We start from the raw sequence: 15,309 nt of genomic DNA, 5'->3' as shown, positions 1-15,309 counted from the left end.
AGTCGGACATGACTGAGCAACTGAACTGAACTGAACAGGGAATATAGTCTATAATATTGAAATAATTTGTATCTTACATAATATGTAAAAATATTGAATCACCATGTTGTTCACCTGAAACATAATATTGTAACTCAACTATGCTTCAATAAAAATAAAGTACATATGAATTTACAGGTCTTTTAAACAATTAAATATTAAGCTAATTTGCACATACCCTTTACGATCATTGTACATTCTATTAATTCTGTCCCATTTTGCATTCAACTGAGTAAGTGCATCCCGAATCTGAATAGCTTCAGGTCCGGAAGCTTCAAGAATAACATCCGGTTGTTTTTCATGAATGACTGCAATCTGCTCTCCGAGTTTGTCCAGTTGATCTTTGATATTCTACAAAGATATTTTCATAAATTAACAAAAGCCAGAAAAGAGGTATAAGAATGGAATCACAAGAGACCAAAAATTTATATTGAACAAGTTACCTAAAAATAATGAGATATAATTGCTGCTCATCAAAACTGGCAACTTTTTTAAAAAATAATATCCAGTACAGGCCAAAGCAAGTATGCTTTGAAGTATGCTACATAATTTCCTAACAGCAGGGAAAAACATCCTGTGACGTTCAAAGTGGCAATTGTACAGGACATAAAAAGCTTTAATAATATTCTGTAAAGGTAATGAAGTGTTTTAAAGCTAGAAATTACATATACTTTCAAACATCTAATAATGCTAATTTAAATGACAAAACTTGAGTTACCAGATAAACCTATCAACTCTATCAGCGTTTATTATGACATGATACAAAAATGCAATCAAAGTATATGAGTCTTGAGGATATCAAATAGTTTTTGCAAATTACCTGAAAACTTTCAGACCCCTAATTAACTTACAATCAACATGATATTCCATTTCCAACCACTAGACAATCAAATCATTCGTTCTAGGCGGTAAGATAAATGTTGACATTTTACATCAAATGACAATCAAGTTTCCAATATAGGAATAAAATTTGTGCATGTGTTTGACTTTAAAATACCTCTGATGTTGCCAAAAACACTGTGTGCATTTAAAAATCCATACCAACTATTAATAAATTAAAATGTTTGACAGCATTTCATTGGCAGTATAGGAAAAGTTTGTTTTTCATACATATTACTAATTCCTTGGCACAAATGTAAAAGGCTAAAAACCATTTAAGTAGGTACAGTGACAAATTCCTTGCTTTATTTCTATATTAACTGCAGGTATTCAAATGTACTGCCTGGATATTTACCTTCAGAGAATCTTCCTGAAAGGAGAATTCTTCATAGACAACAGAGCTTAGCTCTGGAGTATTAAGTGATAATTCAACATCATCCATGGAAAGTAAAACTTTGTTAATTTCAACCAGATAATCTGCGGGAAGGGGTGGTGATCTAATTCCAGAAGCGAGCTGACTTGTTCTCTGTTGAATAGGGACTACCTGTATAGACATCAATAATAGCAATACACATCTCTTAGAATATCCCCACAATGAACAGCAGTAAAGAAAAAACTTTTTTAAAAAATCAACATTATTTTGTGGAGAAATTCAATACCATAAGCAGAAATTTTAAAACTTGCTTTAATTTTTTAAAAGTTTCCCTGCACTGCCAATCTCTCTGCAGCCTGCTATTAAAAGGCTTAAATAAGCTGTTAATGCTTGAAAGGATTTTCTTTAAGACTTACACCACTAAACTCATTTAGAAAATAGGAAAGCATAATGACTCCTTTCCAAAGTTATTGAAGAAATGAGAATATGCTGCAAATCATGAAATTCTGTATGAAATAAAATTTTAATACCATTGTTATTATTAATAATAATAATACCATTATTATTACACTCTATTTTTTTTTAATTTCACAATTAGATTAAACAATTCTGGGCCTTGCTGGTGAAAAAGTAAATAAGGGTGAAACATGTATTTGTAACATAAATTGCAAATGCAATGGGAGGTTTAATTAAAATAATATCCAGGCAATTCAGTATATAATCTTAATCTTTGAGAACAATAAAACACAGTATGAATGCCCTACATAAGACGACAGGTCCTACGATGCTAAATTCACACAGGTTCTAACTTAGGTGCACAATTATTTATCTTAGTGTAGTATTTTCTGTATCCTCTAATCAGAGCTTTCTAAACAGTAAAGTGCTCTCTGGGATAGGCCATTAGTCCCTGGGTTCAAGTCCTTTACTCTTTGACAGCTACCATTTAATAATTGCTGTCTACTGCTTGCCAATGGTCAAAGAGCATCTAACTCATGAATTAGGGTAGTTTCCTTGACACTTTCATCAGATTTCTATATTGAACTTCTGAAAAATGGTCCTCCTCTGAAAACTCAAAGATGACACTGAAGAGGCTTTCCTGGTGGCTCAGTGGTAAAGAATCCGCCTGCCAATGCAGGAGACACAAGTTTGATCCCTAGTCCAGGAAAATCCCACATGCTATGGAGCTGCTAAACCCGAGTGCCACAACTGCTGAACCTGTGCTCTAAAGCCTGAAGTTGCAGCTACTGAGCCCACGTGCTGAAACTATTGAAGCTTGTGCGCTATAGAGCCAGTGCTCGGCAACCAGAGCAACCACTGCAATGAGAAAGCCACACAACATAACTAGAGAAAAAGGATGTGCAGCAAAAGAGACCCAGTACTACCCAAAATAAATAAATAAACAATATTTTTAAAAAGATGACAGTGAAAACGGTCATAACTGAAAACGGTTACAATTCCTAAATAAGACCTAAAACCAAGATTAAAAACAATGACTGATTAGGATGGTGTTGACTCTTGCAGTCTACATTTATGTGTCTCCTACAATTTGATAAACTGACTTTCACCAACTGATAGGCAGTCCTGGGTAGCCAACTGAGAAGCAAGTCCACTGATTTCCTAACTGTATCCACAGGTTTGTTTCTACCTGACACTAATATTAATTTTATTAGACTAATGCCACACATTCAAATTTCAGTCAGAAAACATGTCTAGGTATTTACTTGTATGTCTAAGAAGGCAAATTATGCATTTTAATATAAAAGGCTGAAAAAAAATGTGTACACTCAGGAACCAATTTTAATAAAAAGATGTGAAATATTTCTTAACAATATCTTTTTTCAGATTTTAATTTTAAACAGGCCAATGTTTTGGCACATCATAAAAGGAAACTCAGTTGTTCCTCTTAACTTTAAGGAAAAAGTAAAAAGGCACAAAGAAAGTACTTAACAGGTTGAGTAATCACAGCAAAAGAGTAAAAAAACAGGGACCTGTTCCCCTACTTGGCTTTCGCATCTATCAACCAGTATCTTGCTCAGAGAGCCTCTGTTTTTTCAAGACCCAAAATTACTCCAGGCCTCCAGCTATATTTGATCTGTGCTTGTAGGACATTCAACTTTATAGTCTTTTCCTTATTAGCAACACTAAACATCATACGCCAGATTGTCTTTTTCAATCTGCAATGTTGGATGACTGGTGAGAGTGACTTGTATGCCTTAAAAACCACTACAAGGCTAGGAATTCTGTGCTGTTTCTTCAGTTATACAACAGACTGTGATTCTGCAAGGTCACATGTATCTGATTCAAGGTGAACTGGGCAGGTCAATCGGTATTGTAAATAGAAAGTTCAAAGGGTTTTTCTTTAAAAAAAAAATTGTTCATTAAACACTGTATTCTTCTATTAATGCAAACATGCATGCTCAGTCACTTCGGTCGTGTCCCACTCTCTGTGATCTCCTGGACTACAGCCCACCAGGCTCTTCTGTCCATGGGATACTCCAGGCAAGAATACTGGAATGGCTTGCCATGGCCCCTCCAGTGGATCTTACCAACCCAAGGATCAAAACCAAGTCTCTTGCATCTCCTGCATCGCAGGTAGACTTTTTACCCACTGAGTCACCTGGAAGGCCTTTCTATTAACACTATACACATAATCTAGGATTTCCTGAGTGAGCCTCTGTACCCTTGCAGAAGCAGCAAGGCCATCCAAGATTCAAATATAAGCTTACTATATTCCCCAAATAGGTGTTATCCCAAGAGAGTGATCAATCAAAACACCCGAGGAGAAAAATAACATCCTCAAGATCTAACCTAGACTTTACTTCTCAATATTTTTATTTTTAAAGAATTCAGCTAGAACACAAAAATACACATATATACAAGGTAGCACTAAAATTAGACAATACTACATGATGCACCTCATGTCATCCTGCAACCTAAATTCCAGATACATTAAAAAATTTATTTTAAATGACACCTTACAAACATGTCCCATGGGCAGAGGAGCCTGGCGGGCTATTGGCCATGGGGCCCAAGAGTCGAACATACCTTAGGAACTAAACCATTACCACTATTACAAACATTTTCTAAGTTTTGTTTTTATCAACCATAGGGAAAATCTGGGGCTTCCCTAGTGGTTCAGACAATAAAGAATCTGCCTGCAATGCAAGAGATCTGAGTTTGATTCCTGGGTCCAAAAGATCCCCTGGAGAAGAGAATGGCAACCTATTCCAGTATTCTTGCCTGGAGAATTCCATGGACAGAGGAGCTTGGCAAGCTACAGCCCGTGGGGTTGCAAAGAGATGGACGTGACTGAGAACTAACACTAACACACATAGGGAGAACTTGGAACTAAACAGAGTTGAACATTCGTCAACTCTCTGGAAGATAAGGACAGTTTTTAAAAAAAAAAAAAAACTCAAGAAGGAAAAACCTAGTCACATATAGCTAAACAAAAATTTTAAATGGCTGTACATTAAAAGTAGAACAATCAAAAGATAAAAATCAATAAGATGATACTTTTAAAGCAAATATGATAAGGTTAACAGGTTTAGTTTACAAAGATCTAGCATATAATTTAAAATAGCAATACCCTATTAATTTAAGCACACGAGAAAAGGACATTCAATATATATTTCAAATAAGAAAATGAGTCCTTTTTTGAGTTTACATTCATAATTTTTTAAAAGCCACCTATATCACTTTGTAAGAGAAACCACGTGAAAGGCAGAAGATGAAAAGGGAAATGCTAGGAGACCCTCTGTGCTCTAGGGAAGTCTCTGGAAGCCTCTGACCTGAGGGGTTATTTATATTTTAAATACGGACGGAAGAGAAGGAGGCACTGAGGATGAGTGTGATCTTGACTGAAAGCTTAATGTCCCTTCCTTGACAAAAACTAAGGACGCTAACTATGCTGTGTCAATGTTGATTTATCGGTTGTAACACACACACCTCTCTCGGGCGGAATGTGGATAAAGGAAGAGGCTGTGTATGTGTTGGGGGTGAAGGGACAGGGTGTATGCAGAAACTCTTTGCTGTGAACCCAAAGCTGCTCTAAAAAATGATGTCTATTTTTTTTAAAAAATCAAACAAGAAATTTAATATTCCTTCGCAATAGGCTCTGGTTCCCCACTGCCTGTCACCTCCTTTTTTCGAAATAGGCTCTGGTTCCCCACTGCCTGTCACCTCCTTCCATTTTCTCTCTTCACCAATCTCCACCCAATTCTCCGCTCACTCCTTTTCCCATTTCCAACCTGATTTCATAAGGAGGTTGAAGTGAAAAGTGAAGAGAAAGTGTGAGTAGCTCAGTCATGTCCGCCTCTGCGACCCCATGGACTGTAGCCTGCCAGGCTCCTCGCTCCAGGGGATTCTTCAGGCCAGAATACTGGAGTGGGTAGCCATTCCCTTCTCCAGGGGATCTTCCCAACTCAGAGATCAAACTCAGATCTCACTGCAGGCAGATTCTTTACCATCTGAGTCACCAGGGAAGCCCAATAATGAGGTTAATCCGAATGAAAACTCACTGAAGAGGAAGCGAAAGGCTTTTTTCAGCTAAAATCCTTCCCATGCTCCAGCTTTCTGTAGGTGCACACACCACCCAGTCCTTTCTAGTCCCTTTCCCCACCTCCTCTCATCCACATAAACTTTTTCAAATTATTTAACCGAGGGTAAAATATTGCGCATAGCATGCAGTGGCTCACTGCTCACCCGAAAAAAGAGAAAAGAAAGAAAAGGAAAGAAAACAAGTCCTGTAAACTGGTGGTCCTCAATGCTGACTGTACCTCAGACTCATCTATAAAGTTTTCTTTTTCAAGTCTCCACGCCTAGGCACAACCTGAAAGAATTTGATTTAACTGGTTTGACGCTTGATTTTATTTAAGCCACTCAAGGGATTCTAATGTTCACAGTTAACAGTTTTAAAAACTATAGATTTGAAGAAGAATATAGGTCAATGTAAGAGGGAAAAAATGCTTTAATATTTTTAAATCATTTTATTTATAATAACTAATGTTAGTAAAGTCAAAATGAAGCCACCCTGTAATAGTATACATTAGGGCTTTCAAAAACCAAAAGTATTTATGCATTAAAAGTCTAAAAATTATCTGTATTTTGGATCATTAATGATTTCTGATTTGGGACCCAAAGATGAAGTACCAGAGATTAAAGATACCTTTAAAAGCAACAATTAAACAAACAACTATAATATAATTTAAAAGATGTTAGAAATAAAAATGGAAACAAGTCTTAAGAGACAACATATTTTTAAGATAAAATAAGAAGATAAAACTCACACCAGGGAACAACAATAAAATGATGCGTTTGAAGTGTGGTGTTGGAGAAGACTCTTGAGGGTCCCTTGGACTGCAAGGAGACCCAACCAGTCCATTCTGAAGGAGATCAACCCTGGGATTGCTTTGGAAGGAATGATGCTAAAGCTGAAGCTCCAGTACTTTGGACACCTCATGCGAAGAGCTGACTCATTGGAAAAGACTCTGATGCTGGGAGAGATTGGGGGCAGGAGGAGAAGGGGACGACAGAGGATGAGATGGCTGGATGGCATCACGGACTCGATGGACGTGAGTCTGAGTGAACTCCGGGAGATGGTGATGGACAGGGAGGCCTGGCGTGCTGCGATTCATGGGATCGCAAACAGTCGGACACGACTGAGCGACTGAACTGAACTGAACTGAACTGAAGGCACCAGTTGAGAAAGGTAGAAAAACACAGTATAGCTATACTATATGGGGAATGACAGTGAATCACAGAGGTGGCAGAGGTCAAACCAAAGCCTCTATATATCATTACGGTGACAAATCTTATACCTAAAGCTTTTTCTGCATCTCACAATATTCCTGAACAAGTTCTTTGAAATAGGAATCGTATGATCAGCCATGACTTGGGGGATAAGGAATAATCCTGAGAAAAATACAGAAGGTGGGCTAGAGCTATGGAAAGCTTGGGGAATAGCTAATAGGTAAAAATCACAGGAGGCTGAATTATGGAAGGGATACAGGACTTAGGAAGTTTCTTTCCCAGGTTCTTAAAACAAGTAACTGGTAGAACTGGATTCAACTGCCGGTTCAGGCCCATATCTTATTTCATTTGGACCTACTGGTTTTAATCCTTCCTCAAAGGGGTGTGAGGCACAAAGCCTATGAGGAACAGGAAATGACTGAGATGATTTTGAGGTTTCTACCTTGAGAATGGGTAGTTTTGAAGAGTAATTAACTAAGATAGGGAATAAAGCAGGAAATGGGTTGGGGGGGGGGGAGTGAGAGGGCTAGTTCAACTTGGAACCTGTTATGAGGCAGCAGTATAAACAGATGGAGACATCCAACCGACAGCAAGCCAAGAAACCTGCATCTTCTCGTAGATTCCAACATCACCAACGGAAACTGGTTCTAGGATTACCTAACAGACCTCTAAGGAACACCAGCATATTTACAAAGCAGCTGCAAAGATGGCCATTGAAAAGGGAGCTGGTGGTGAATCTTTTTCTAGAATATAAATCATATTTTATCAGTCACAAATTTAGTTATTTGTAAGCTAGAATATTTTTCTAATGTGGTCAAGACCTCCACACATAAAATACAGAACTGAAGGAGGAAGTCACACCCCAAAGGTTTAAAACATTATCAGAAACCCAAAAAGGATGTCCTATAATAAAGTGTTATGCATCTATTTTCTTAGTGTTGCCTCACCCAAAAATATAAACCTATCTAGCAATACACACTAGAAAGAAGGAAATACCATGGCAATTGGTTTGTTTTGAGACATCATTGATTTGATGTCTCATTGATTTGAGAAATCATTTGATTTGCAACACCAAACATCTGAATGGCAAGAGCTGAAAAAGTTATTTAAGTGGAAAAGAATCTCCCCCAGGACAATACCTTAGTTTTGTTGTATCTTGTGTGCAAAAGTAGTAACTGCAAACGGATCTTTTCTTTCTTAGTATCTTCCATAGGTTGATGCAACATTTGTTCTCCTCTCTGTAGAACTTCCTCAATCTGGGCTCTCTCCTCATCCATCTGAATGTTTGAAAGATATAAATTACTCAAAAGGAAAAAGCACAAGGTCAATTACTATCAGTTCCAAGCAGAACCAACCTACAAAGTATAGTATAGTCAACATATGTTTATCTGAATGATACACAACAAATGTTTGTGTTTTTCTTAAAATAGTTTATATATGAAATTAAAAGTTAAATAGCACTAAGATAACACTATCATCAGAAAATATGTCTATTTTTTTCAAATATTCTGTAAATCACATGACAAATCTTACATTGACACTTTGTAGAAAATCACATTTAAATCTGTTCTATCATGTTTGGCAGATATCTGGGTAAACATCATTAGTGTGAAGATGTAATTAACAGAGAAGAAAAGTGACAACACCATGGTTTTTAAAATCTCCTTCAACCAACCTTTTCATCTTCATCACTGGATTCCAAGTGTTTTTCCATAACTTTTAACATATTATCTATGTCATTTTCTAACTTTTCCAAGTCAGAGAAAGGCACACCAACTTCAAACGCTTCAGTAGTGACCAGACACGGATATGATAACGGTTCCTGGCCAATTAGCAACTGTGGAGGGAAAAGCACTCTTGAAAAGACGGTCTTAACTTGACCTTTCACCTTTAATCGGTGTCAAGAAAGAACTAGCATTTATTTGAATTGACTTTAGTTTATTCATTCACACAGCAATAATTTTACAAACTTGGGCGTCTCTGATTGCCACGTTCTCCAAACTCCAGCCACAGACGTGAAGTAGTGTGCAAGTGACCCTGACTGCCTGGAGTGTGTGAGGGACATTGTAGGACCACTAACAAACACATCGGGAAACAGTGCCAGGATGCAGAGCCACCCCTGCCTTGGCCACAGAGAGGAAGAAAGGCCACCTCCTAATACAGGAACACCCCAAAGAATGACTCCCAATTAATGTTCTCCAGTACAGGCCCCTTGGACTGTGATACCCAAACTTCACAAAAGTATACCTTTCTCAATGCAGTACTTTCAGACAATATCTATATAGAAATAGTTCATATGGACATGCCTAAAATCAATGTGTGTGCATGCTCAGTCACTTCAGTCATGCTTCACTCTTCATGACCCCATGGACTGCAGCCCACCAGGCTCCTCGGTCCATGGGATTCTCCAGGCCAGAATACTGCAGTGGGTTGCCATGCCCTGTCTCCAGAAGATCTTCCCAACCCAGGGATCGAACCCATGTCACCTCAATCTCCTGCAATGCAGGTAGATTCTTTACCAGTGAGCCACTGGAGAAGTCTAAAATCATGTAACAACTTTAATAAAATGAAATGCAGGAAAACTGGCAGTGTTGACTGAACATGGGGAAGCTAGCAACCTCTCTGGAAAAATCTATTTAACAGCATTTATATGAACAACTTTCACAACAATTCCAAGGAATTCTACGAAGTGATCCTAAGGGCATATTAAGACACAAGCAAAAAGACATGCATAAGAGAATTTTAACAAGACAATATTTAAAAAAGCACAATAAAAGTGGAAAACTGACTTAAAAACCACAACAGATCATATAGTTTAATACCTGTTAAAAACCTTGTCAAAGGAGAATACACAAAACAATATAAAAATGTTGATACTTTAATATCACATACATATAAGAATATAAATACATGCCAAAATGTTAACAAATTATTTACAGGAAAAATAATCATTTTCTTCGTACTTTCTTTCAATCCTCCTCTTATGTCTCTTATATTACTCTTTTACATTTGTAGAAAAATCTCCTATAGAGCTACTGAAAAGACTAAATAAGTAAGCTTAGGTCACAAGGTAAGGAAGGCAAGAGTTAAAGCAAGATTTTTGTTTGTTTTCTTTAAGTTGCAAATAATCTAAATATATTCTTGGGCTATGAGAGATAGTTTGGCCTATTATATCAGATATTTTGGGATTCCCTGGTGGCTCAGTGGGAAGAATCTGCCTGCAAATGCAGGAGACCCAGGTTTGATTCCTGGGGCAGGATGATCCCCTATAGAAGGAAATGGTAACTCATTCTGGTATCCTTGCCTGGGAAATCCCATGGACAGAGACGCCTGGTGGGCTGTAGTCCATGGGGTTGCAAAGAGTCAGACAGGACTTAGCGACTAAATGACAACAACATCAGATATTTCAAAACAAAGCAAAGTTAGAGAATATTTACTTCCTACAAAAAAAGAGGACCCTCCTCTTAGATAATTTGAATACTTGAAACCTTTTCTCAAATGGGTTATTTTCTTTAATACTAATTTCTTAGATTCTCTCCTTCATTTGGACAATCATAAATAAGAACGAATGCTCAATCAAAGAAAAGTGATAAAACCATTTTTGTTTAATTTTTTTGTTGTATATACCATATAATTGAGGCTTCCCAGGTGGCGCTAGCAGTAAAGAACCTGCTTGCCAATACAGGTAGATAAAACAGACGTGGGTTCAATCCCTGGGTGGGGAAGATCCCCTGGTGAAAGGCATGGCAACCCACTCCAGTATTCTTGCCTGGAGAATCCCATAGACAGAGGAACTTGGCAGGTTACATTCCATAGGGTCGCAAAGAGTCGGACACGACTGAAGCAACTTAGCACGAGCACCATGTAACTATCTACCATTCAGCTACATATCTACAAGAAAATAGTTTTATATAAAAACATAATTACTTACTTTGGCACTTCTGATGTGTTGAGAGACTTTTTCAAAATTTCTGTTCAATTCAGCTAATTTTGGTTCTACAAGCTCCCGGCTTGAGCCTCCACGTGCACTCATCAAAACAACAGCTTGATCTCGGACGTTTTGTACTTGGAGATTGACATCATCCATCTCAGAGAGTAAACGCTAATTGTAAGAAAGCACGAAATAATCACATGGAAAAAATCAAAACCAAACATGGGTGCAGTGCTAACTGGGAAGTAAAGGGAGCTTAAACAAATGTCTGAGACTTCTAGTAAGAGACTTCTGTACCATCAATTTGAATAAGAGCTGTTCATATATTTAACGAGAGAGAGAGACAGAGACTCATTCATGCTATACAGGAAGCATTTTAAACTACTCCCAGTTTATATAAAACTTTACTTTATAATTGAATAGTCTATAAGATTTATTGTGTCATTTCCTCAACCATCTTATTCTAAGAATTGCAAAGTTTCTTGAGGCTGATAAAAGATTAAGTAGCAAGGAACAGACTTTAACTTCTTTTCCCCCTAGAAATCTTGTTTACCGCCATCCCCCTTTCCTTGGTGAAGGTAAACTGGTTTGGAAGGGAATTGAATATTACCATTTAGTTTTTAACTAAAATGTACAAGAACATTACGCAGTCTCCTCTGGCTAATTTCATAATGGTCATTAAATTCATTTTCAGGCCTAAGAAAGGGATGCAAATACCTGCCTCAATTCCTACTTCATTCATAAGTTTTTGAAGAGTGCTGGAATTCTCTCAGGAGTATGGCTATGAGTACTTTTTGAGTACCCGCTTATCTGTATGTATCTATAAATTCTGCAAATGTTTTCCTTGTGATTACAAGAATGAACGATACCACAAGGCACTCAGTGATCTAAGACATGGAGCCTAATCCACTGTTCTGAAGAATCTGTGCTTGTTATGGTGGCTGAGAGAAATTAAGTCGTTTGAGGAAGTAGTTTTTAAATTAGTGTATGCAGATAGAAACAGGAGAACATCAGCTTAACTATGGAACTTTTAGAATGTGTTGTCTTGCATCTAAATCTGATTGTCATATTAAAAAAAAAAAAACAGCCACTGCTTGTCTCAAATTTCGCTAGTTATGTAGAGATTCTTGAAATTCTCTTTAAGAAAAATCAAGCGGAAAGAAAGAAACACTTGGCAGATAGGTCTTGGCTTTCATGAAAAATTGTCTAAAGGTATGCTAAACATATGTTAGTGATCTAATAAATGTAATAAATTTAATAAATTCACTAAAAGTGTAGTCCAGGAAATAAAGAAAATGTAGTGAAGAAAGGAAACTATCTCATTCTTTAAAGGTTTATAGATGCATAATAAAACACTCTAAAATGGTTTTGTTTCATATAAACCATCTGGTGTGAAAAAAGCTCTGTAACATCTAAAGGACCTGAATCAATTGTTATTTTGCTGGCAACAGACACATTCTTTATTGTTTGCAGGTTCCTCATCAAATCTTTAATTATGCAGTGTTTCCTGGCATCGATAAACAACGTGAAGGGGAAAAAAAGATTCATTCAGTGATGTCTGCAAAATGTTTCGAGAGTATATTTGTAACCCAGAATTCAACTGTTCATCCATATCTGATGCGTCAGAGAGTTCCAAAGAAGGATTGGTGGGGCCTGAGCAGTAGATAGAAAAGATTTCCCAGGGGGAATTCTTAAAAGTTAGGTCTGACCTTCAACTTTGAAACAAAATGTAAAAACACAGGAAAGAATAAGGGCTACTCTTAGAAATTTTCTGAGACTCTGGAGTTCCCAAGACAACAAGTTCTTCTTTGCTTATCACCAGTGCATAAGAGTATCAAGAAGCTGAGCAAAGTGAAGAAGTCTGCCATACGGCACTTCTGAAAAAACATACTATCTTTTCTTTCACAGCAGATTCCTCTGAAAAGCTGGATCAGTGGGGAATACGTACCAAGAAATGAAAGCCAATTACTCATTATGAAGTCTGTTTTGCTCCAACTTTCTGTAGTGCCACCAAATTTTGCAAGTCATGAAAAAAATAACTAAAACTGCACTTCTGCTGTTAACTAATGATGCAGCATTCAACTATGCACCATGACAAAATGAAGTATTTTCTGTCTTCCCAGCTTATTAAATTACAATGGAAAAATTATGTTAACAGCCCCATAATGTGGCACTTTTAGATGCCAATTCTTACCTAAGAGGAATGGAACAAAAATTTAGCTAAGACAAAAACCAAAACAAACAAAACGACTCATTTTGTTTATCCCACCAACATAAAAGTTAATAAATCTGCACGAGAAACACATGTGTGCAAGTAACTTGGAATATTCATCAAGACAAAGGAGATAGCTAAACCTTCCATTCTCAGAAGTGTTACTGATCTGCTACCTTCACAATTTCTTCTCGTTTGCTTGCTGGCTTTTTTTCGATCTCATCCAATAGTGCTTCAGCTTGATAAAGCCAGGTGCTTATGTGAGCAACATTGCCATCAAATATTTCCAACTGGTTCTGATGGTTCTAGAAAGGAATTAATAAAACACTGATACAACCATATGAAATAATTAAGACAATAATCTTTGAAGACATTTAAAAGGTCTTCAAACACCTAAGTAATGCTGAATTTGAAGAAGAACTTCTACCTTCCTGCAAAGCTCTTCCGCAGTGGATAAATATCATTCCAAAAAATGCACAGCTGTAAAAGTGAAAGTTTTAGTCACTCAGCCGTGTCCGACTTTGCAATCCCATGGACTGTAGCCTGTCAGGCTCCTCTGTCCACAGAATTCTCCAGGCAAGGATACTGGAGTGGGTAGCCATTCCCTTATCCAGGGGATCTTCCCAACCCAGGGATCAAACCTGAGTCTCCCACATTGCCAGCAGATTCTTTACTATCTGAGCCACCAAGGAAGCACAGCTGTGGTTGGGTACTTTTTCATTTTAATTTAGACCTCAAAATAATGAAAAACTGAAGACTAAAAGGCAAAAAGTTTCTTTATAAATTTCATTTTATTTTAATCCCTATTTCTCATTCATATACTACAAATAATCTTATTGGCCCTGCCTTGATCATATTAGTTAAGAACTCATTTAAGGCAGCAGCAGCATTTAAGTACTAGTAAAAAAGCATTTCAAATATGGTTGAATAGATTTTGCCTACTCAAAGCTTGAGTGCTTGAGGCAGGGCCCATGTCTTTTCACCTCAGTACCATCAGCACTTAATAAGACACTTGGCATAGATCTCAGTGATATTTCCTGAAGCATAATATAACATGTGATTGAGTTAAATTTGAAAACAGAAGCAAACACTTAAGTCAGTTAAAACAGGGCAAAATTTCTGAGGCAAAAGCAAGAATTTAGAATTTGATCAAAAAGAGTGCAGAAGCTTTATGATGAACTTAACAACTTCTAGGAAATATATTTTATAGGATGAAAGAAGTTTAAAAATAAGCAAATTATTCATCTATAACATGAGAATAAATGACATAAGGAAAGTTTTGACAGTGGTCTGGATTCTAATTAAGAATTGATAAACATCAGACCAAAGCAGGTAAATCAAGTGAAACAGAAAGCTATTATTTGAAAGGAGAATTTAGAAGGTACAGACTACAAAAGACAGAAGTAAGGAACATGAGAATGTGGAATAAAACTAGTCACAATAAAAATGAATATATAAAATAGTTAAAGAACATATTCTATGAGTCAAGATTTCACATTTGTTATTCAACACTTAACAACTTTGTTGCTGCTGCTACTGCTAAGTTGCTTCAGTCGTGTCTGTGCGACCCCATAGACGGCAGCCCCCCAGGCTCCCCTGTCCCTGGGATTCTCCAGGCAAGAACACTGGAGTGGGTTGCCATTTCCTTCTCCAATGCATGAAAGTGAAAAGTGAAAGTGAAGTCACTCAGTCGTGTCTGACTCTTAGCAACCCCATGGACTGCAGCCTTCCAGGCTCCTCCGTCCATGGGATTTTTCAGGCAAGAGTACTGGAGCGGGGTGCCATTAGATATGTTCTTTTAATTCCATTTTATATATAGGGAAATTAAGTAATTTATACGAGGTTTTGAAGATAGTAAGTTGTAGATGAACTCTGAATATGAATCTGACAGGTCAAGATGTAAGCCCACCAACTTTAATGCCCTATACATTCTGATTGATATTGAAACACATGATAATTTATTCTTCTGTTTCTATCCATTACCCAGTAATTCTATGAATTTGGAAAAAGTCCTATCTCAGATATATCTGAACAAATCATAATTTATGGATGAGAACTCTTTTTAAGGGAGGAGATGGTGATGCTGCTATATAGTATTCATTGCTAGTGTTAATACAAGAGAAA

General features: G+C 37.1%; 1 protein-coding gene across 22 annotated transcripts in view; it reads right to left on the bottom strand.

Annotated features, from left to right (window-relative positions):
• UTRN (utrophin) overlaps positions 1 to 15,309 on the bottom strand; it is a 555,518-nt gene that overhangs the window by 321,169 nt on the left and 219,040 nt on the right. For all 22 annotated transcript variants that reach the window (XM_060419779.1, XM_060419784.1, XM_060419780.1 and 19 more), the window contains 6 exons: positions 13,362 to 13,490; positions 10,974 to 11,144; positions 8,718 to 8,879; positions 8,182 to 8,319; positions 1,274 to 1,462; positions 218 to 390 (listed from right to left, as the gene is read on the bottom strand). In XM_060419779.1, the coding sequence (XP_060275762.1) occupies positions 218 to 390; positions 1,274 to 1,462; positions 8,182 to 8,319; positions 8,718 to 8,879; positions 10,974 to 11,144; positions 13,362 to 13,490 (962 nt within the window). The remainder of the gene's footprint in view (positions 1 to 217; positions 391 to 1,273; positions 1,463 to 8,181; positions 8,320 to 8,717; positions 8,880 to 10,973; positions 11,145 to 13,361; positions 13,491 to 15,309) is intronic.

This window comes from Ovis aries, chromosome 8, assembly GCF_016772045.2.
Source record: "Ovis aries strain OAR_USU_Benz2616 breed Rambouillet chromosome 8, ARS-UI_Ramb_v3.0, whole genome shotgun sequence".
Taxonomy (NCBI): domain Eukaryota; kingdom Metazoa; phylum Chordata; class Mammalia; order Artiodactyla; family Bovidae; genus Ovis; species Ovis aries.
This window is presented reverse-complemented; position numbering and strand designations above follow the sequence as displayed.